The sequence below is a fragment of the Rhinopithecus roxellana genome, chromosome 16 (assembly GCF_007565055.1).
Source record: "Rhinopithecus roxellana isolate Shanxi Qingling chromosome 16, ASM756505v1, whole genome shotgun sequence".
NCBI lineage: Eukaryota > Metazoa > Chordata > Mammalia > Primates > Cercopithecidae > Rhinopithecus > Rhinopithecus roxellana.
The window spans coordinates 109,184,719-109,205,166 of NC_044564.1; the positions used below are offsets into that span (position 1 = coordinate 109,184,719).

The window sequence follows — 20,448 nt, forward strand, 5'->3', positions numbered from 1 at the left end:
GCTCCCACCCCGCTCATCTCACTCCATTTGGACTCTGGTTCTCGCAGGCTCTCTACTCTGGGCCATCTCAGCACTCCCGCCAAATCCAGTGCCAAAGTTTACCTAGTTTGGCCCCACCCGTTGCCTTTAGAACTGAATCGTTTAGGGCAGCAAGGGGAGGCAGAGGGGAAGTGATGAAGTGGTCATTATTGAATGTGCACTTTTCAAATGTGGTTTACCTTTGATTAATAAAAATATTCAGCATGTTTGTTTTGAAGTAGGAAGATGGCCTTGGAAATGAGTTTTTTCTGATTGTTACTTATAGGTATAAAAGAAAAAGTTACCAAGTAAATTTTCTGGGTAATATCTATAAGGTACTTTACAGAGAAATAATATATAGATCTGTTGATCCCTGCCCCCACTGTCAAATCTGTAAATAACAAAGTACAAAAAGTCTTGATTTTTCAGGACTAGTTGACAGCTCTCTTGAACTAAATTGACTTATCTCTTCCTAGAGTGATATTCTTCCTTCCACCATTCTTGTTTTTTTATGTGATGTTTTTACATATTTCATTTTTGATAGTATACTGTATCAGATTCTGAGAGTTTGTGCTGTGACTGGTATCTGTGAAGGACTTAGTACTGTTCTTGACTCCTCTTGTTTATCTGAGAACTTAGGAAATTAAAAATACTAGGGGTTTTACTTCTAACTCTACTTTTTGTGCAGATTTCTTTTTTACCTTTAGAGAATAGGAGGCAGTGTTATGAATAAATTGAACAGGATATTTGTATTTTCTGGGTCATAAATATTTTTCTGTGATACATTTCTCTATCAGGTGGGCAAAAAAAGCTTTTGTTAGCCCTTTGTTCATATCACTCAGATCTTTCTGTTGTAGCACTCAATAAAAATACAGTATGCCTTCACTTAATATCCTCAGTAGGTTCTTTAGGAAACGGAAATGACATATACAGCAGGTCCTTGACTAACGTATTATTTTGGAGAGAGTGTCTTACTCTGTCATCCAGGCCACAGTGCAGTGGCACCATCATGGCTTACTGCAGCCTCAACCTCTTGGGCTCAGGTGATCCTCCTGTCTCAACCTCCTGAGTAAGTGGTACCACAAGCACGTGCTACCACATCTGGCCCAACTTTTTTTTTTTTCTTCTAGATGAGGTACCACTATGTTGCCCAGGCTGGTTTCAAACTCCTGGGCTCGAGCAGTCCTCGTACCTTGGCCTCCTGAAGTGCTAGAATTACAGTCATGAGCCACCAGGCTGGCTGAAAAACTTTTTTTAAATAATGTTAATTGGCGGGAAAAATGATTGCATTATACATTGTTTTGCCTAAAGTCATAGCTTACAAGAACCTGCTAAAGTTGTTAAGTGAAGACTTACTGTACAGTCTCCATGTTGGTAGATTGTAAGCCACTTGAGGGGTATGAGAAAGAAGAGAAGAAGAGAAGGTTTCTCATTGTTTTATTCCTGTGCATGGCACCTAATAGGGGCTAGCTCAGTATTCAATAAATGATTAGTAGATGAATTATTTGGAAAATTAGGCCAAATATTAAGGTCTATTTGTTTGATCTTTGACATTTGCATCTTCAGAGTAATTTGTTACGTGTTTCCTATAAATATGTAGAGCAAGTATTTTTTTTTTTTTTTTTTTTTTTTTTTTTTTGAGACGGAGTCTCACTCTGTTGCCCGGGCTGGAGTGCTGTGGCCAGATCTCAGCTCACGGCAAGCTCCGCCTCCCGGGTTCCCGCCATTCTCCTGCCTCAGCCTCCCGAGTAGCTGGGACTACAGGCTCCCGCCACCGCGCCCGGCTAGTTTTTTTTTGTATTTTTAGTAGAGACGGGGTTTCACCATGTTAGCCAGGATGGTCTCGATCTCCTGACCTCGTGATCCGCCCGTCTCGGCCTCCCAAAGTGCTGGGATTACAGGCTTGAGCCACCGCGCCTGGCCCGCAAGTAAGTATTAAAAGAATCTGTTGCTGGGCACAGTGGCTCACACCTGTAATCCTAGCACTTTGGGAGTCTTGAGGTAGGTGGGTTGCTTGAATCCAGGAGTTTAAGGCGAGCCTGGGCAAAATGGTGAAACCCCATCTCTACTAAGAATACAAAAATTAGCCGGGCGTGGTGGTGTGCACCTGTAGTCCCAGCTACTCAGGAGGCTGAGGCCAGAGGATTGCTTGAGCCAGGTCATGGGGGTTGCAGTGAGCTGAGATTGCATCACTGCATTCCAGCCTGGGTGACAGAGTGAAACTCTCTCTCAGAGGGAAAAAAAAAAAAAAAATCTGTTGAACTTGTTTCTGACCTAAAATGTTCTGATTTGGTTACTGGTTTTCTCCTTTTCTGACAGGCAGTTTTTCACAGTTTATTGGTTATTCCTGCCCGAAGTCAGAACTTTGACATCCTGCAAAGTGCCATCAGTAAGCATTTGGTAAGTATCCTTCAACTTTTTCTCTTAAGAACGAACACAAGATGCATTGGTTAGAATAGAGTTTACCATAGCCCCAGAAATAGTGTGTCTGGAATTCTAAGCTTAATGATACCATAGCCTCTTGCAGCATGATGCATTGGCAAGAACGGAGGAATCTTGGTATTTTTCCTGGCTGTTATTAATTTAATTCTGAGTGACCTTGGGAAAAGTCTCTTCTTAGGACCTCACTTTTCTAAATCAGTGAAGTAAGGGACCTGAAAATTAAACTTCAAATCCTTTCCAACTTCTGTAATTCGCATGTACTTGCCCTCCGTGTATTGAGAATTCAGCTTCTAGACTGGAGTCTGGGTTCCACCTAGAAGGTTTGAGGTCCAAAGTAGGCACATTATCTAACCTGGCACAAGGTGTGGTCCCTGGAAGCTGTAGACTCAACCCGGAGACTGGCCTGTTACTTGATATTGGATGTCTCATTTCCATTGGTATTAAATTCACATTAGATATACCTCTTTAGTTGCTTTTAACTTCCTCCAGTGTTTATACTCTTTATCTTTGGCTTTTTATTGTAATGTATAATAGTAAAAATCAGGGCTCCAAATTATATCTTTGAGAAACACACTTGTTTGGATAAAATACAGGCACATCCAGACTCCTTTTTCTCTTTTAAAATGTTATTTCCCTTGAGTTGGAAGAGAGTACTGCTTTGAATTCCTGGTACCTTCTCCCTGCTGTCAGACTTCCAGTCCTTATCCCTGTGTCATCAACAATGCCCACTTTTTTTTTTTCTCTACCTCCACTCCGGAGAATTAGACTCTCCTTTGACTACATTCATTATTCTAGTAAAAGATCGATATGCCAATCAGTCTTGGCCACTATTTTCACACAGCCTGTGGAGGAGGTTAAGACATCAGAGTTTGCAGACTTTCTAAAATCATTACCCAACAGTAGTCTCCAGGAGATTGAAACCATGTATATATACAGTAACAAGTTAGACTGTACCTTAATGACAGTGCATACAGTACATTCTAGATGAATTAACAAACCCTAATGACCTTTCCTGGGTTTCTTGGCGGTGAAGCAGTCAAATGTTAACTATAGTAATATCTTTTACTGACTCCAGTAGAGGTATGTTTATTCATGTCTGAATGACTAAATCAAAGTGCAGAGGAAGGCTAATTTTAAAATGAGCTATTTATACATTTAATTACCTGGCATAGGAGTGGTGCCACATGCAAGTTTTCCAGCCTGAATAATTAAAAAATTTTTAAGTGTGATTGTTGGTACTCAGATTTTGAGTGCATGAAATAATCCCTTTAAATAGTTATTTCTAACCAGCAGTAGACATTTTATAGAAAATTCAGAAGACTTTGTCATGAAGGGGAGAAAGTGGATTGGGTTAATAGCACTTCTTGCGTTTGCATGTTTTCAAAGTCATTTAATTTAGAGATTAAATTCTCAAAGAAAAACAGGACCTTAAGGTGTGGCAGGTGGCATGTGTTAGGTATATATTAGTTTTCAGTAGAAATGATGTACAGTTAATCGTGAATTAACAGGTTTTGGTTTTATTTGCAGGAGGGGGGCTGTTTTGAAGAGGTAATTAATCTCGTTTTTCTCTGCTTAGGTTGGGTTGACCGTAATTCCTGACAGCACGGCTGGCTGTGTTTTTGGTGTTTTCTGTAAGCTCCTGGATCATACTTGTGTAGTTAGTGAGACTCTACTGCCATTTCTGGCTTCTTGTTGCTACAGTCTTCTTTATTTTCTGCTCACTATAGAGAAAGGGGAAGCAGAACATCTAAGAAAAAGGTAATTATTTTTTATTCTTCAACCTTAATTTTCCTATTGTTCCCCCTCCCCCAACCAAATAATAATAGAGACAGTTAAAGATAATTAGGTTATACAAATACCTTAAATTCTCTTTCAGAGAGCTTGTGTCAGCCTGGCTAGCTTTTTCTTTGTTCCTTCATGAATCCCCTTTGTGTTGTAGTGAAAATTTTTAGTTTTTTGTTTTTTTCCCCTTTAAGTTACAAATTGGAAAAGTTAGATGGCAGTATAAAATGTTTTGTGAGGTTTCTTTTATTAACATTGCTGTAAGTCTAGCAAGAAAAACTATTCTACCCTTAGGAGGATGGGCTATCAGTACAAACCTTTGTATTTTGCTTTGAGCTTCATTAGAGCTAGCCAGAGTGGGAATTTTAAAATCTTGGATTTAAGGAAATGTTTCTAAGGTGCTAGTGTTTTTAGTTATTACTTTTGCTCGTATATAATACTCAGGCTAGAGCTTTTAGCATAGTTGGGAAGATTTTACTTTAATTTTAAAAAGTATTTTATGCTTGTATTCTTATTGGTGTGCCCATTAAAAGTTCATTGTAGAAGGTTTTAAAACCTGCTAACAGGTTGGCAAATATTCTGTCACCTGCTGTTAATGTTTTGATATGTGCCTTTTTGGCCTTTTTTGAACTTCTGCATGACATGAAAATACATATACTGAATGTATTAAAAACATGTATGTAGTTTAAAAGGTAATTAAAAACTGAGCCTCCATTTAACCAACCCCAGGTTCAGATATAGAATATCATCAGCACATATACTGTTAATGTACCCTGCACAGTTAAATGTCTTTTATGTACCCCTCTGCCCCAGATCACTTTGGTGTTGATCAACTTCATTACCTTTATAAAAAAATGGTTTTATGTGCATTTTTGAACAGTATCATATTTGTTTTGCATTATTTGTGGATTTTTTGTAATGGGAATTACACTGCCTGTATATTTTGTGATTTGATTCTCTCAGCATTGCTTTTGAGATTGGTTGAAGTTGATTCATTTAGCTGTATTTCATTCATTTTTATTTCTCCATACCAGGGTTCAGCAAACTTCTTTCTATAAAGGGTCAGTTAGTAAATATTTTAGGTTTTGCAGACCATTAAGGTCTCTGTCACGGCTACTCAACACTGCCATGGTAGTGTGAAAGCATCAATCGATAATATGTAAATAAATGAGTATGATTGTGTTCCAGTAGAACTATTTACAAATACTTGTCGTGGGCTGGATTTGGCCTGTGGCCAGTTTGCTCAGTCTGCTGTGTAGCATTCTGTTACATGCACGTACTATAACTTAGCCATTTTATTGTCAGCATTCAAATTTTTTCCAGTAAGAGTATGTGTATAGAAAACATGGTGTATTTCACTTTAAATATACTATAAAATTTATGCATAACATAAATTTGATGATAGTTTTCTTATACATCATCAAACTTTAGGTCTGACAGGTCAAGAAAAGGCTTTATAAGTAGCAAGGAACTTCTCAGGGTTCTAGAGATTTTATAAGATCCCCACTTAATGAAATGTGTGTATTGCTATTTGTTATTTCCTGTCACTTGAAGTACAGCCCCTAAAACAACTTCATGCAAAGTTTCAAAGATCTATTATAGTCTCTTACAGAAAAACCTCCTTTGACTTCATGTGGCTGGAATGAACAAAATTAAGTGTATAATACTTGTTTGCCTGTTTAAAATGCCCAGTTTTAGAGGTGTTCTATACTGGGTACTGGAAAGGTTGACATTACTAGGATATTAGGCACAGTTGGCAGCCAAAGTCTTAGGTACTAAAATTTCCATTTGGGCTATTTCTTCCTCACTGGAGAAGGTGTTTATAGGATTACAAAATGATGAGAGTGCTGGTCAGATTACTGGGGAGCCTTTGATTTCACAAATGCTGGCCAGAAAGTTAGGTTTGACCAAGTTGAGTTGTTTAGTACTGTGTCTACTGTGCCTTGAAGATACTGTTCTATTGTCTCCTTGCCTCAGTGTTACTAATGAAAAATCTGCTATTAGTCTGAGCCCTCTTAGTTTGTAGGCAGTAATCTTATAGGTAGTAATCTATATTTTTACTGTTTTCTCTTCATCTTCAGTGTGTTGCAGATCAGGATGTGTCCTAGTGTAGGTTTGTTATTTATCCTGCCTGAGACATAGTGTGCTTCCATAATACAAAGATTCAGTTTTTTTCCTTCAAGTCTGGAAAGTTGTTATTAATTTCTAACCATCTTCCCCCATTGTTTCTATTTTCTTGTAAAAACTCCTTTTAAACATAGGGAGCTTTTTATTGTCTTCTTTATCTCTTAAAAATCTTTTAATTTGCTAATTCTTTTACTTAATCCTCCTACTGAGATTTTATTTCATCAATTATTGTTTTGTTTTCTTTTGGATTTGTTTCTGTTTTGGATTTTCATTTGGTATTTTGTCATTCTTGCTTGTTCTTGGTTTACTGGTGTTTATTCAAAGTTCTTGTTAGTTCCATTAACACCTTTTTCCTCCGGTGTGGGCATTCTCCCTTATTTTAGGGAGCAAGTTGAACGGACTTGTATATTTTGGCCTGCATACCTGTTCCCTAAGGTGTCTTTTGTGGGAGTTCTGTGGAGGTTTGTAGACTTCCCTGTAGGATAGTTTGACATTTGCATTTTCCTGGCTTCCCATTCTATGCAAGGAGCATAGTTCAAACTCCCTGCCTTCCATACCTGGGTTCTGAAGCCTCAGCTTCCAGTACTGTTGACTGTTGAAAATCCTAGCCCTAAAATCCCACATACAGTTTTGTATGACTGGGTATCTTTATATGAATTTTGTTATAGTTTCTGTCACCTACCTAGAGGTTTCACCCATCTGGCCTTGAGCTTGGCTGTCTTTTTTTAAAAGATCTGTGGTTATTTGAAATCCACTCAAATTAAGAAAAGTAGAAAATAAAAATATTTGATTATTACAGGAGTAACTTGTAAAACTCAAGGGCTAGGAATTAGAAATTTAGCAACGGACAAAGCAGCTTACTCTATTTTTCTTCTAGTTTGTGTAGTCTCTATCTCTGTGCCTTTGTGTTAGCTACGTCTGCAGTCCGGCTTTCTCTTTTCTCCTTGCACATGACTGTCCCAGCTGGGCTCTGCATAAGAGTATCTATTTGGCCTAGAATGGATTCACTATTCACCATAGATGGAATTACCATATGTGGAGTCAGGGAAATTGGTTATATGAAAGGGCTGCTCCCTCTAGACCTGGAGGTAGTGAGGTTCTCTTAGAAAGATTTGGGAACTAGGAGGATTATACATGCTCCTGGTAAAGAAGCTGCAACAAGGTCAGAGCCTTTCATAGTCAGTGGACTCTAGGTCCATATGAAGATTGCACCATCTAATTAATACTTGTAGAATGTGGTTAGGCTAGCTGCAGGGTCACCTGTCTCTACCATAAACATTTTGCTCTATAAAGATATCAAGAGAATGATGTTCATTGTTCTTGATTTGGCTCTTAGCCTAAATGTTAGTGAAAAACACCATGTTTACTGAAATGCGGATAGTTTTCTCTTGTTCTTGAGTTTAATTAGGTCCCACCTGTCTTTTTTTTTTGCAATTGCTTTTGAGGACTTAGTAATGAATTCTTAATCTATCTTGAGTTAATTTTTTTTTTTGAGACAGAGTCTTGCTCTTTTGCTAGGCTGAAGTGCAGTGGTGTGATCTTGGCTCACTGCAACCTCCGCCTCCCGGGTTCAAGAATTCTCCTGCCTCAGCCTCCCAAGTAGCTGGGACTATAGGCGCATGCCACCATGCCCAGCTAATTTTGTATCTGTAGTAGAGACAGGGTTTCTCCATGTTGGCCAGGATGGTCTCTTATCTCTTGACCTTGTGATCCACCTGCCTCAGCCTCCCAAAGTGCTGGGATTACAGGTGTGAGCCACCATGCCTGGCCGAGTTAATTTTTTGTATATGATGAAAGATAGGGATCCATTTTTATTCTTCTACAAAAGGATAGCCAGTTGTCCCAGCACCATTTACTGAATGGAGAATCCTTGCCCTTTTGCCTGTTTTTGTCACCTGAGTTGAAGATGAGATAGTTGTAGGTATGTGGCTTTATTTCTGGGTTCTCTTTTCTGTTCCACTGGTCTATGTGTCTGTTGTTTTCTACCATTACCATGCCATTTTGGTTACTGTAGCCTTGTAGTATAGTGTGAAGTCAGGTTGTTTTTGCTTAGGATTGCTTTGGCCATTCTGACTCTTGTTTTGGTTCCACATGAATTTTAGAATTTTTTTTCTAATTGTGTGAAGAATGATGTTGGTAGTTTGATAGGAATACAGTTGAATCTGTAGATTGCTTTGAGCAGTGTGGCCATTTTAACAATACTGTTTATTTCAATTCATGAGCATGGAATGTTTTTCCATTTATCTGTGTCATCTGTGATTTCTCTCAGCAGTGTTCTGTAGTCTTTCTTGTAGAGATCTTTCACCTCCTTGGTTAGATGTATTCCTAGGTATTTCGTGTGTGTGTTGCGGGGGGCTATTGTAATTGAGATTGCATTCTTGATTTGGCTCTCAGCTTAAATGTTATTGGAAAACATGTTTCTTAAAAGGACATTTCAGTTTGGGGGAATATGGAAAGTGGGGGCTTTTCTTGTGTGCATTTGCTCACTGACTCATTTCTGTCTGTTATTTTAGGGACAAGCTGTGGGGGGTCTGTGTCTCCATCCTGGCTCTCTTGCCTCGAGTCCTCAGGTTGATGCTGCAGAGCCTGCGGGTGAACAGAGTTGGGCCTGAGGAGCTGCCTGTTGTGGGCCAGCTGCTTCGACTGCTGCTTCAGCACGCACCCCTCAGGACTCATATGTTGACCAATGCGATCTTGGTGCAGCAGATCATCAAGAATATCACGGTAAGAAGCATGGTACCGGAGGTTTTGTAATGTTAGCATAAGAATGAATTTATGACAGGGGCATGGGAGGGAATTGTGTTTTGAGGGAGAAAGAGATCCCATACAATGAGTCCAGGAATTAACCCCAATGTGGTAATTTCTCAGGGTCTCCTGTGCTGTCCAGCACCTGACTGTGACTTAACGGGGGTGTGTGTCTGTTATTCCAGAACTGGTAATAAAAGTCTTAAAATAATCAAACTAAATGAAGGTGACAAAGCTTAGTTTAGTTTGAAAAGGTAAGGGCATCAGAGTCATTCCTACCTAAACTGTAATACAGACTCTATTAATGAACTGTGACAGCTGGGCAAGTTTTTTCTTTCTTTCTTACCTATCCAAGCTTGTTTTCCTATCTATAAAAATGGGAATAATGCCAACTTTATTGTGTTTTGGTGATCATTAAAGGAGATAACCAAAGTAAATTTTTTAGTATACCTGACATTTGTAAAGTGCTCAGTAAATGTTGTCATTAAGGAAATTAGCAGGAATAAACTTCAGGCCAATTTCTAGTCACTTAGTTCACTGGAAGGTAAGAAAATCAGAAGTAGTTGCAGACTTCAGCTTTGTCTAATGGTTGGCTGTCTGCCTTCAGCTGTGTCTGTTTGGCGGGGACAGCTCTGTTGTTTAGGATTCCTTTGGTGATTTTAGTTTGGGGGGGTTAAAAAGGTGTTTTATATAGTTTGATTTGCAGGTTGTCCCTTGAGATTTGTAGTAATACTTTGAAGTAATAGTGCTTTTACATGCATATAACACAGGTCCTCATTAGAATTTTCTCAGTAGCTTTTGTAGGGGTAATGGAAGTGGCAGTGGAATAATTCAGAAATAGTGAAGGGAAGAAAATCAAGAGCTTGGATTATTCCCAGACTGGAGAATCAGCCCATTTCTGTAAAGAAGAGATTGACAGAAATTGTTGGTTGGCCCTGTAGAGTTATTCTCAGTTGGCATTGGAGTAAAGATCATGAGACACTAGAATGGCAAGAGGGGGAGGCAAGGGTGAAGGGATGGGTGGTGGTGAAATTTCATTAGTCTCTAGCATGTGCAGGAGGGAACACAACAAGAAACCGTTGGCATTTGAGAATATAACTAGGAATTTCCACTGCCTGTGGTAATGCCCGATTAATAGTTCCCTGTTTCCTGGAAGACTTCTATGGTAATTTATAGACGGGGATACAGTTGCCACAGCTCTGGGAAATTGTGTTTGGGTGTGAAAAATACTGTCAGGTAGCATAGAGATTTGGGTACAATTCTCAAATTACTCTTGTTTTTCTCTCTAGACATTGAAGAGTGGAAGTGTTCAGGACCAGTGGCTCACAGACTTACATTACTGCTTCAACGTGTATATCACTGGGCATCCCCAAGGGCCCAGCGCACTGGCTACAGTGTATTGAAGAGGCCGTGGTACCTCCTGTTTGAAGTTGTTTATTCACGTCTATCTTATTTTGAAGAAAGACTGATGTAATAGATCTTTTGTCATTAAAGCTGAACTTTTAAAGAAGTTTACGAACCTTCTTTGCAGTGACGTAGGAAAATAATATTTGGGAGTTCCTATTGATGTGTAGGCTGGCTTCCTGGACTAGCACACGATACACGGTCACAGGCATTGTGCACTGTGCATTTCATAGGAGATAAATATTTACAAAATAGAGAGTGATCCTATGGTACCTTCTGTTATGTACCAAGAAATTGGCTAAATCTTTGTAATCCCATCCAGGCAGACCTCATTCTTTGTGTTTTCGTGATCACAAAAACGATGAATTATAGTAATTAGCAAACTAAAAACCAAGGTAGTTAACTTAAGCGAACACTTCATTGCCTGTCTCTTAACTTTAGCACAGAAGTGGCACTGATGTGAAGAAAATGAAAGCAACCCCCAAAATACTTGTGAGTAAAATATATCACTGTTTATGCCTACTGTCTATATTCCCACAGCAGCTTTCCCCTTAAACAATGTGAAAGAGTCCATGATCACTGGATTTTTATTTAAACCAGGTGTTCTTAGAATGCTAGGATGTGTGCCGTTTCATTCTTCCCTGCCAACAGGTATGGCATTTTAAGAAGATTGCTCACTTCTGCAAGTTGGTCAGAAAATACAAGTAGAACATTGAAGCCTGAGTTGGCACCTTGCTGCATGAACAGTCTGGTCTGTAAACCCTACCTGACAGAATCCTTGATACTGTAATACGGCTGTTGGTATTCAGCACTGAGAAAGCCATTCAGAGAAGACGTGGCAGCAACTTGTGGCCTTGAGAGGCTAACGTAGGAACTGTAAAATGTAAGGAATCACCAGAATGTATCTATGGTCTTTTGTACAATTTCTAAATGCAAACAGTGGGTCATGATTCTGATCTAAAATTTAAACCTGATTAATTTTGAAGTCACAGTGGGATGTGAATGTGGTGTGTGTGATAAGTTTGTTGCATTAGATTCCAGGAAAGTAGTGAGAGGAAGGCTGCTATGGGACAGGCTTCCTATCTCATTTAGGTTCATCTCTTGAGTCAGGAAGCCAGTACCAGCTAGCTGGCAGAAATCCCAACCCAGCAGCCTTAGTTTTCCTTAGATTTTACTGTTAATTATGAATTCTCATTTCCAACCATACAGACTGCAGTGAAAGCAGGCACCCGGGCACTTTGCACAGACATAGTCTATGCAGGTCCTTTCAGTGCAGGCTACGTTGATTGACAAAACAATGCTGTGTAAGAGCAGAAAGGAAACATTCTGACGTTTTCTTTGAGTTAACACATTTTTAGGTGAATAAGCCTTCAGGTACAGATATTAAAGTTTTCCCAAGGTGTAAAAGATTATCAGCAGAAAATTTAAACTCTGCACTAGCTATGCCAGTTCCCCCGAACCCAGTCTTCCTCCATAGGCAGTCAAGGTTTTGTTTTGTTTTTTGGCTGAGTAGCTGATTGCAGGTTATAAGAAAAGTTCTTTGATCTTCCACTGTTATCAAGGAGATGTATGCACTGTAGGTTGCTCACTGTTAAAAACAAATACCAGATAGATATTCAGGTTATTAATTTTAAGGCTGAAGGGAACAGTACATTGATGTTGAGGAAGAAGGATTTAGGTTTAGGCTATCCCTGGGATGATGGGCCAGTTTACTGTAGAGGCAGGATGAATTAATATAATAGCTTTATATTTTCTGCAGTCTCAAGAAATGGACATCTCTTCAAGGGAGTCTTGACTAAGAGAGAGCAGGCACTTGGGGAGCTGGTAGCGGAACCTCGGTCTTCAGTCTGCCTGAAATAACAAATATATTCTCTCTCTGTGTCTCTCACATAACAAACATTACATAAACACGTAACCTCTTTTAACTCTCCTATTATACTTTGAATAGTCTGTTCTAGGAAATAGGTTAGGAAATATTCAGATCCTCATGAATGATAAGCTGATGGGAATATCAAACTTAAAATGGATTTTTGAGGCCTTTTTATGACTTTGAATTAACAAATGTATAGGATGCCACAGTCAGAAAACGTTAGTGCTATACTTTGACAAATGATACTGAGGCCCCATATGGTTGAGAGACCTTGCTGAAGATACTGCTATATTTTGCTTCTAACTTTTTATGGAGCATATAAGCAAATACATTAAAAGTTTAGTAGTTTTAAAAAGTAGCAAACGTGTCTCAATTTTTCTCTTGGTTTTATAACTTCCACAAAATTATTTTAATGTGAACTATTGTTTTTGGCTGTCTTCACTGTATCTTGAATGGAGTTGTCATCTGTGTACCACTCTGCAGGTGAGCAAGAATAAACTGGATTTATACAGGGGGTACCAATACTAATAATCACAGTTATTCCATTCACTGGAATGGAATTTTAAAGGGAGTTGTTTTCTTTTATTGTTAAAGAGATAGGCCCAGGTGTGTGTGTGTGTATCAATAAAAGGCTCTGCTGAGATTCTTGGTGGGTGGTTTCCAAGGCTGGGTGTAGAAGACTGAAGTGAGCAGGGATTGTTTTGCTGCCCCAAGGAGGCTGGCATTTTGCTATATCCACCTTTCTGTTTCTTCCTAAGTGGTAAAGGCACTATTAAAACCTCTTGGGGGTCTCTCTCCAAGTTGGAGGGTGAGAGCAATAATATTAACTGGTTAATGCTTAATGTGGGTGGGCTTGAACCTGACAAAACTATGTGTTCTCCCAAATTTGGGGTTAGGAAAAGATCATTTTATCCTTGTCTGATTTTAAACCAGTCAAAAATATGTGTAGGGTAAATAAGTTGCTTGTTCATATGAAGTCCTAAGAAACCATTAAGTTTTGATTTGAATTGATTTACTCTGTCCCTTCTGAGTCCCTTAACTAAAAAACTTATATGCTACTAAACACCATTTTAAAAGATGTCTGGTAGTCTTGGACTTGTTTTTCTCTTGAGACAGTGAAAAATGATCGTTACCTAATTTATGCTAGTATTTGATTGTCTAAATGCCACTTCTCTGGTAGTGATATCTGACAGTTCTGTTTTTGAAATGATTCTTCAATTTGCTCAGGTATAACGAAAGGGTGTTTTTTGGTTGTTTTTAAATAGACTGTAGGCCTTGATTGCTTTCAAAGTTTCTAACTACCCCACCCACCACTCCCTGATCAGTCTGTCTGTATTACCTGAGTTGTCCAACTCTTATTAAAGATTTGGCAGTAATTACTCTGTCCCCCACCTCCAGGTTTTTGCCCCCCATCAAAAACTAAATGAATGTTAAAGTTCATGCTGACAGTCATTGTTCACCTTCCCAGCTGCACTCTGTTCCTCCAGGATGACTGTGTGGATCGGGGAGGCAGCGGGGAGCGTGTTGCCATAGCCACCTATGAGAAACACTGGACCTGGCATTAGCTGCTGACAGCAATGAACTTATCACCCATATTTAATGCTGGCGTGAAAGAGGGGGCGCTAAGTAAAACTCTTGTCTTGCGGCTGAAAAGAAAGTTCCCTGAGCTTCTCTAGTATGAGGGAAATCACGCACAGCTGAGCCTGGGCTGTACATGCTCTCAGTGTCCTCTTCATGGTGTTCTTCCCATCTTGGAGAAGGAAACAGGGGATCATAAGGATTATAAAGGATTCCCAAGGTATTCCTTTGAAAAATGACAGTATTTTCATTTATTTTCTCCTTTATGTGAAAAACTGTATAAAAGTGATCAATAATAGCTACCATTTATTGTTTCTATTGGAGTTAATGTTAATAATAGCTTTTAGTTGTGAAAATAATTTGCCTCTTAGGGAGACAGATGTTGGCTACAGTAATAATCCCATGAAATCAAATGACCATTGGAAAACCCTGGCCATCTTTGTTCTGATGTCTTCTGTCTTTGGGGATGAAATGAAGGAAAACGCTTCCCCATGTTCTCCCCCACCATCTGCTTTGCAGTGGCTGCCTTACCTGAGTTGAGACGCAGCACAGAAGAGGCTTTTACAGATCTTGTAGGATGATGTATTTTCCCTTCTTGAGAACAACCTGAAATGAACCAATAACTGTTACTTTTCTTTGGCCAGGGATACCTTTGGCCTGATCAACTTCTGAATTCCTTATTGTGGTAAAGGCTTGAGCTTGCAGGCATGTGTCAAAATAAGTTAGGTACGGTGTGGAACCATGTAGGCCCAGGGCAAAGTTCTGAGATTTTGCCAAATGAATGCTAAAGTTCATGCTGTAGGAGATCTTTCTAAAGGTGCCTTTGCTTTTTTTCTCTTGAGCCAGCAAGGCTTCTTGAACTCTACTGGGTCTACTTGGATGGGCTTTTTGCAGAGCTGAAAATGTTTCGATTTGTAGAAGTTAATCTGCTGAACAAATATTTACTGTAGTGCATGGGTGTTGAGCATTCTCATAGTGGGCAACCCTATAACATCTTAGCATAGGAAAAGTCAGGGTCTAGCTAAGTCTTGAATGCTCCAAATGGGTAATGCAAGGGGGAGACCGAGGCAGGGGTTTGGAGAGGTTTAAACAGTAAAGCTTGAGGGCGCTCTGGGCTGAGATGCTAGAACGCCTCACAAAACCAAACAGTTCTGACCCAGTATCACTGGGAGGCAGGCACGAAATGGTGCTGTTCTCTTGGTGCTTGAAAAATATTAGATTGGTGCAAAATTAATTGCAGTTTTGACCATTTTGAATTACATAGTTAATTTTGCACCAACCTAATTTATCTGAATGGAAGTTTACCCAATGTAATTAAATCCCATTTCAGATTCTGATGTGGCACTCTGGGGGTAGTTGTGAACTACAAAGTAGGCAGAAGGACAGTTACCATAGATTTGCTTAAGCACTGAGTGCTTAGTGGACTTTGTGCCTGAGGTGCCCTTGGATGGACTCTTGGGGGTCTTGCTTACTGCAGTAGTTTGGGGGAGTTTTAGTTCCAGTTCCTTCCTCCAAATCTGGAGGAGTAATGCTGTACACTCTTGCCTCCATCTATCCACATCTCCAGCTCCAAGCTGCTTCGTATGTCGAAGGTGGGACAGGTGCTTCCTGAGCTGGTAGCTGGTGGGGTCAGAGGAGAGGAGAGGCTTTAAGATCACAGTACTGAGAAAACTAAATTTCCTTAAGATTCCTAGAAACTATAGTAGTAGTATTTGCTGAATTCCTGGTAGGTTCATTCAAGCTCCCATTCCTAATTTCGGCGGCAGCATGTTGAATGTGGAATTCTTTTTCCATCATCAGACACCTCCTGAACTAGGATTCAATCATGATTCCTTGCCTTTAAGGAGCTCACAGACTAGTGGGACAGGCTGCTGTGTAAAGAGGGACGTGTGGCATGAGAGTACCATGCAAGAGCAAGGAGCTGGTTGTGCAAACAGATGCAGGACTGACTGATGGATTGGTAAGGTTTCACAAGGCTAATGTTTGTGCTGGATTTTAAAAGATGAATAGGAGCTTACCAGACAGAGAAGGGCATTCTATGCAGCAGAACTGGCATCAGCAGAGATACGGGCATTTGTACCAGAAAGTCAGTAACACAATGTGTTGGAAGCACTGTGTATTTGGTGAGGAAAGGGGGCTTTAGAGTGGTAAAGGTATGAGCTGCATCTTACTAAGATAAGTCTATAAGTCTGTTGGAGGTGGGTTTGGAGTGGGTGAGGGATGGGGGATGATGGCTATATTGACATCTAGGGTTTATTTGATGCTTTCTATCCTACATGCACTCCCAAACTTACTGAGCACAACTATTTTGAGGCCTCCAAAGGAAAGCTGCAGCAATGTTTATTATCTGTATCTGTCTTTATTCCCAGTGAGCCTATAGGTAGCTGCAGAGAGCAACAGGCTTCATGTCTGATTTTACAGAGATTCCATTTGGGCTGCACCAAATGGGAAGTAATCTTTTTCCTAAGTCTGCTAAAAGCTCCTTGCAGTGCGTGGTGCAGCCCCTCCCTCCTTCCCCAAAGGCTGATTTCAGTCAGCCTACATGACTCTTCCTTCTTTCCTGGAGAGTAACACCATGGCATCCCTCTACTAGAATACCTACCACATTTCCAAAAAGCCAAGTCTAGACAAAAGTATGGCACTACCACTCTGTAATTCAGTTTCTCCTGTTTGAAATGCTGTCTTCTATACCTTCTGCTCTTGTGGGCACAGAACTTGTGGGGAAGCCTGGGTAGTGGCTGAAGCTGTTAATGGTGTCAGCCCTCAGTGGGCCCAGAAGCACCTTTCCTGTTCAGCTTGTCCAGGATCCTGTTTCAGTTCTTTAAAATGTCATCTTACTTGGTTATTAAACTGACAATTTTAAGATCAAGTTTCATTTTCTCAGGACCCAAGGTTCATTTTGCCCCCTCCTTCCCTGCCTGTTTTCCAGCTCCTTTTCTCTATCCTGCACCTGTCCCCTATAACCACAGCCTGCACTGAGCACTTACGTGTCCAGCCCTGACCCCTGCCCCAGCCCTCACTGCTTAGGTTTGCTATCAGACACATTTTCAGGACAGCACTTCAGGCTCCTGTATTTACAATAGAAAAAGTAGTTATACTGGAACTAATAAAAGTGTTTTTACTGTCACCAGACTTGGCTTTCTGCAATGTGCAACAATCCCAGAAGTCCTTTGGGTATCAGAATTGCACAATGGCACATCCAGAGGGAGCCTGTGTAGTTGTCTATCCAGGTGGGCATGTTAGACCATAAGTCCACTGTTCTTGGGGGAATGACTGAAGGCTCATATGCTACTCTGGTCACTTACTGACAGGACCTGTCAGCTTCTGACTCTTCAAAGAAGTCAAACAGACAGTTGAAGAAGGAGACATTTCAGGTAGGGAGCAGCTGTGAGGTCTGGCGTGGTAAACCTTGCTGGCTTGTTCAGATCCTAGATTTCAACCAAAATACTTAAAAAGTTCATCTAGATGGTAGCCAGTGCATGTACCAGCATAACTGCCCCAACGAGGGGGTGCAATGGCCATTTCCACCTGTGGCTTTAGAGGCCAACTGTCTTGGCTCAAAGCCAGCCCTGGCACTTGCTCTGTAATGTTGGTGAGTTGATGAACCTCTCTGTGCTTCAGTTTCCTCATCTGTGGAACGGAGGTAAGAACAATATCTACCTTGCAGGGTTATCGGTGATGATTACATGAATTAATCCAGGTAAAACTAGTTTGAACAGTGTCTGGCACAAGTGTCCAATAAAAACTACTAGTATGTTAACAATTGGTAACAGTAATATCACCCTTCTCCTGGTTACCCTGATGTGTATAACACCAACCAGGCAGTCTTCTCCATCCTATTTTCAGGCAAAGTGCATGGGGCCCATCTCCACCTCCATTAGCTTGACCACGGCAAAAACTAACTTCACTAATAATGTAAGGGAAAGGCCCTTGGATTCGAGTCAGCCAGAGGTTCAAGTGCTGGATCTGGACAAAAAGGACAAGTCAATTTTGCCTCTCATCTGAAAAATGGGGATACTGCTCCCTGTCGTGGTGGCTTCCTGGTGTGGTTGGGAGATCACATGGGGTCAGGCATGGGAGGACTTTGTTAATGGCCAAGAGCTGAAACAGACATGAGGGAGAACACATTGCAAAGCCTGTGCAAGCACAAACCAGATCACCTGGCTCTGGGTTAGGCAGTCTCTGGTATGATGCGAACGGAAGCCTCTCCCTGGACCTCCCGGGAATCCATCTTGTTTTCTCCCTGCCAATGTTAAGGAGAGAACGTCTTCCTTTTTCTCCTGACAGGAACCTTGATATCTGGCACACCTGTGCTCGCATTATTTCCTTGCCTTGTCTGCCCATCCGTCTTCCTCTCCCCAGTGATGGTGGCAAAATAACTTCCACCTATCTCTTTTCTTGAGACAGGTTCTCACTCTGTCGCCCAGGCTAGAGTTCTGTGGCATGGTGATGGCTCACTGTGGCCTCGACCTCCTGGGGTCAAGCGATCCTCCTGCCTCAGCCTCACAAATAGCTAGGACTACAGGCGTATGCCACCACGCCTGGGTAATTTTTGTATTTTTTTGTAGAGACGGGGTTTGGCCGTGTTTCCCGGGGTGGTCTCGTCTCATAACCCTGGGTTCAAGTGATCCTTCCACCTTGGCCTCCCAAAGTGCTAGGGTTACAGGTCTAAGCCACTGTGCCCGGCCAACTCCCACCTATTGGTGATGGGTCCAGCTCCTCTCTGGACACTCATCACTGTAAGGCCTAATTTAGATTTAGGCTCTAGTGAGGCTTTCAGGATGAAAGAGATTATGAGACATGAACATTTGTAGCAATAAGACCGCTCAAGTCCTCCCATAATCACCCCCCAGCAGCATTTGTCTCTACTATATTGGGACACTGTTTCAGGCTTTTAGGACAGCCTTCATCCCCAACTCCCAGTGCCTACTATGTATTTTGAGCTTGGTAGATGCTCAGAGAGGTTTACATAATATAGTTTAGTCACTCAATCTATTATATCCAGAACCTGGTTTAGGTTTTTCGAGTATGACTAGTTTCTGGGTAGTAAAGACATAAGAATAAAAATAAAGTATCTCCTATGTGTAGTAATTTAGAATTAATGAAGTGTGCATTATCTCATTCCAGTAACCTGTTGTATTAATAGGACATGTGCAACAGATGTCCTGTTTTACAGATAAAGAAGCAGAGGGTCGGGGGGGCCATGAGATTTGCCCAAAGTCACATAACCTGTTTGAGCTTACCTGAATCTGACATTTCATGGTTACAAACCCAGGACTTTCTCCTTTATCCCATGCTGTGCTGGGAGCACCTTCCCATCTTTCTAGGCAAAAACATCTTCCAAATGGTTTACACAATGTAAATTACTGGGATCTTGTGTGAATTTCATGGGTAGGCTCCATAAAATTGGCCTTACCATGCCACCAAATGGAACTCATTGGGAAAACATCAAAGAGCACAGATGTCATGTTGAGAATATCAGTAACAACCAAAGAACCACAGATGTGGCAGCACCCCATTTTCCTACCTTCGCCAGGCACGCTGGATCACTGCTGCTGCCTTGTTCTTTTTGCGAAACAGCTCTTTCCTCCTTCGTTCTCTCTGAATTATCTGCAGTCGGAGCTCTACAGGGAGAAGGTCAATATTCACACTCTGCCCAGACAGACCAGGTACTGGATCAGTCTCCTTAGATACCTGAAAGTCCTCGGACAGGGTGGATGTCCCCAGCCTCCTGGCTTCTGACCTCAGCTCCTCTGTGCTCTGTGGAAAATGTGAATAGAGCCCTCCTGCGAGCTTGGTTTGTGTCACTTTGTTTCTTGGTGTACGATGGTGGGGAGGATTCTGCCCAGCATGGACTGCCTCCCCCCGGGCACTGCCAGGCCGGCTAGAACCAGCCGGGGAGCACCTTCCTCCTTTCAGCTCTTGAGTGCGCCTTTTCTGGGGGGCACATTTGGCCTTCGGTTCTGTGTCATGCCGCCTGCTGGGCTTCCAGTGGCTATTGTGTGGTGGAAGGCTTGCAGCTCCCCGCCTGGAGTCCTCTCCTTTCTCATCAGGCCCAGCCACCCTGATACAGGAGGGCTGCTTCACGAAGCCTTTCCCCTTTGCACACTGCTGATCACCAGCTGTCTCACCTCTGGACTTCTCAACAGAGGGAACTCCTGGATGCCTGTTTCCATCACTGCCTTCATTGGGTCTGAAGTGGACACAGGCAGATTGGCCTTTAGAATGTTCTCTGGCTGTTTCTTGGGGAAACAAAGAAAAAATATTGTCCAAAACTTGCATAGTAGGATAATTTTGCTAATATGTTCACATAAGATATTCAGACTTAGCCTACATCATTACCATAATAGTGGCAAATACGACTAGGAAAAAACTGTTTAACTTCTATTTCCAGCAATATGGTAGGTTAGATAACCTGAAGCCCTTCTCACCTTAACAAAAATAATGGATATCCTTTGGAAAGCACTGTCATGTCTTTAAGA

The 20,448-nt window shown here is 41.2% G+C and overlaps 2 protein-coding genes across 13 annotated transcripts in view; one reads left to right on the plus strand and one right to left on the minus strand.

The window, feature by feature from the left end:
- Positions 1-10,629, plus strand: part of TEX10 (testis expressed 10) — a 52,248-nt gene extending 41,619 nt beyond the window's left edge. Inside the window, exons 12-15 of one of the 2 annotated variants that reach the window (XM_030919264.1) lie at positions 2,338-2,418; positions 4,037-4,218; positions 8,883-9,093; positions 10,404-10,624. In XM_030919264.1, coding sequence (XP_030775124.1) covers positions 2,338-2,418; positions 4,037-4,218; positions 8,883-9,093; positions 10,404-10,517 — 588 coding nt within the window. In that variant the 3' untranslated portion in view covers positions 10,518-10,624. Of the gene's footprint in view, positions 1-2,337; positions 2,419-4,036; positions 4,219-8,882; positions 9,094-10,403 lie in introns of both variants that reach the window. The other variant, XM_030919265.1, reaches the window with a different exon arrangement.
- INVS (inversin) overlaps positions 4,068-20,448 on the minus strand; it is a 206,253-nt gene continuing 189,872 nt past the window's right edge. For 6 of the 11 annotated variants that reach the window (XM_010374132.2, XM_030919259.1, XM_030919260.1 and 3 more), the window contains 4 exons: positions 19,494-20,208; positions 15,357-15,586; positions 14,498-14,572; positions 10,533-12,106 (listed from right to left, as the gene is read on the minus strand). In XM_010374132.2, the coding sequence (XP_010372434.1) occupies positions 12,000-12,106; positions 14,498-14,572; positions 15,357-15,586; positions 19,494-20,208 (1,127 nt within the window). In that variant the 3' untranslated portion in view covers positions 10,533-11,999. Of the gene's footprint in view, positions 4,182-10,532; positions 12,370-13,748; positions 14,573-15,356; positions 15,587-19,493; positions 20,209-20,448 lie in introns of those variants that run through there. The other 5 variants (XM_010374135.2, XM_030919257.1, XM_010374133.2 and 2 more) reach the window with 5 other exon arrangements.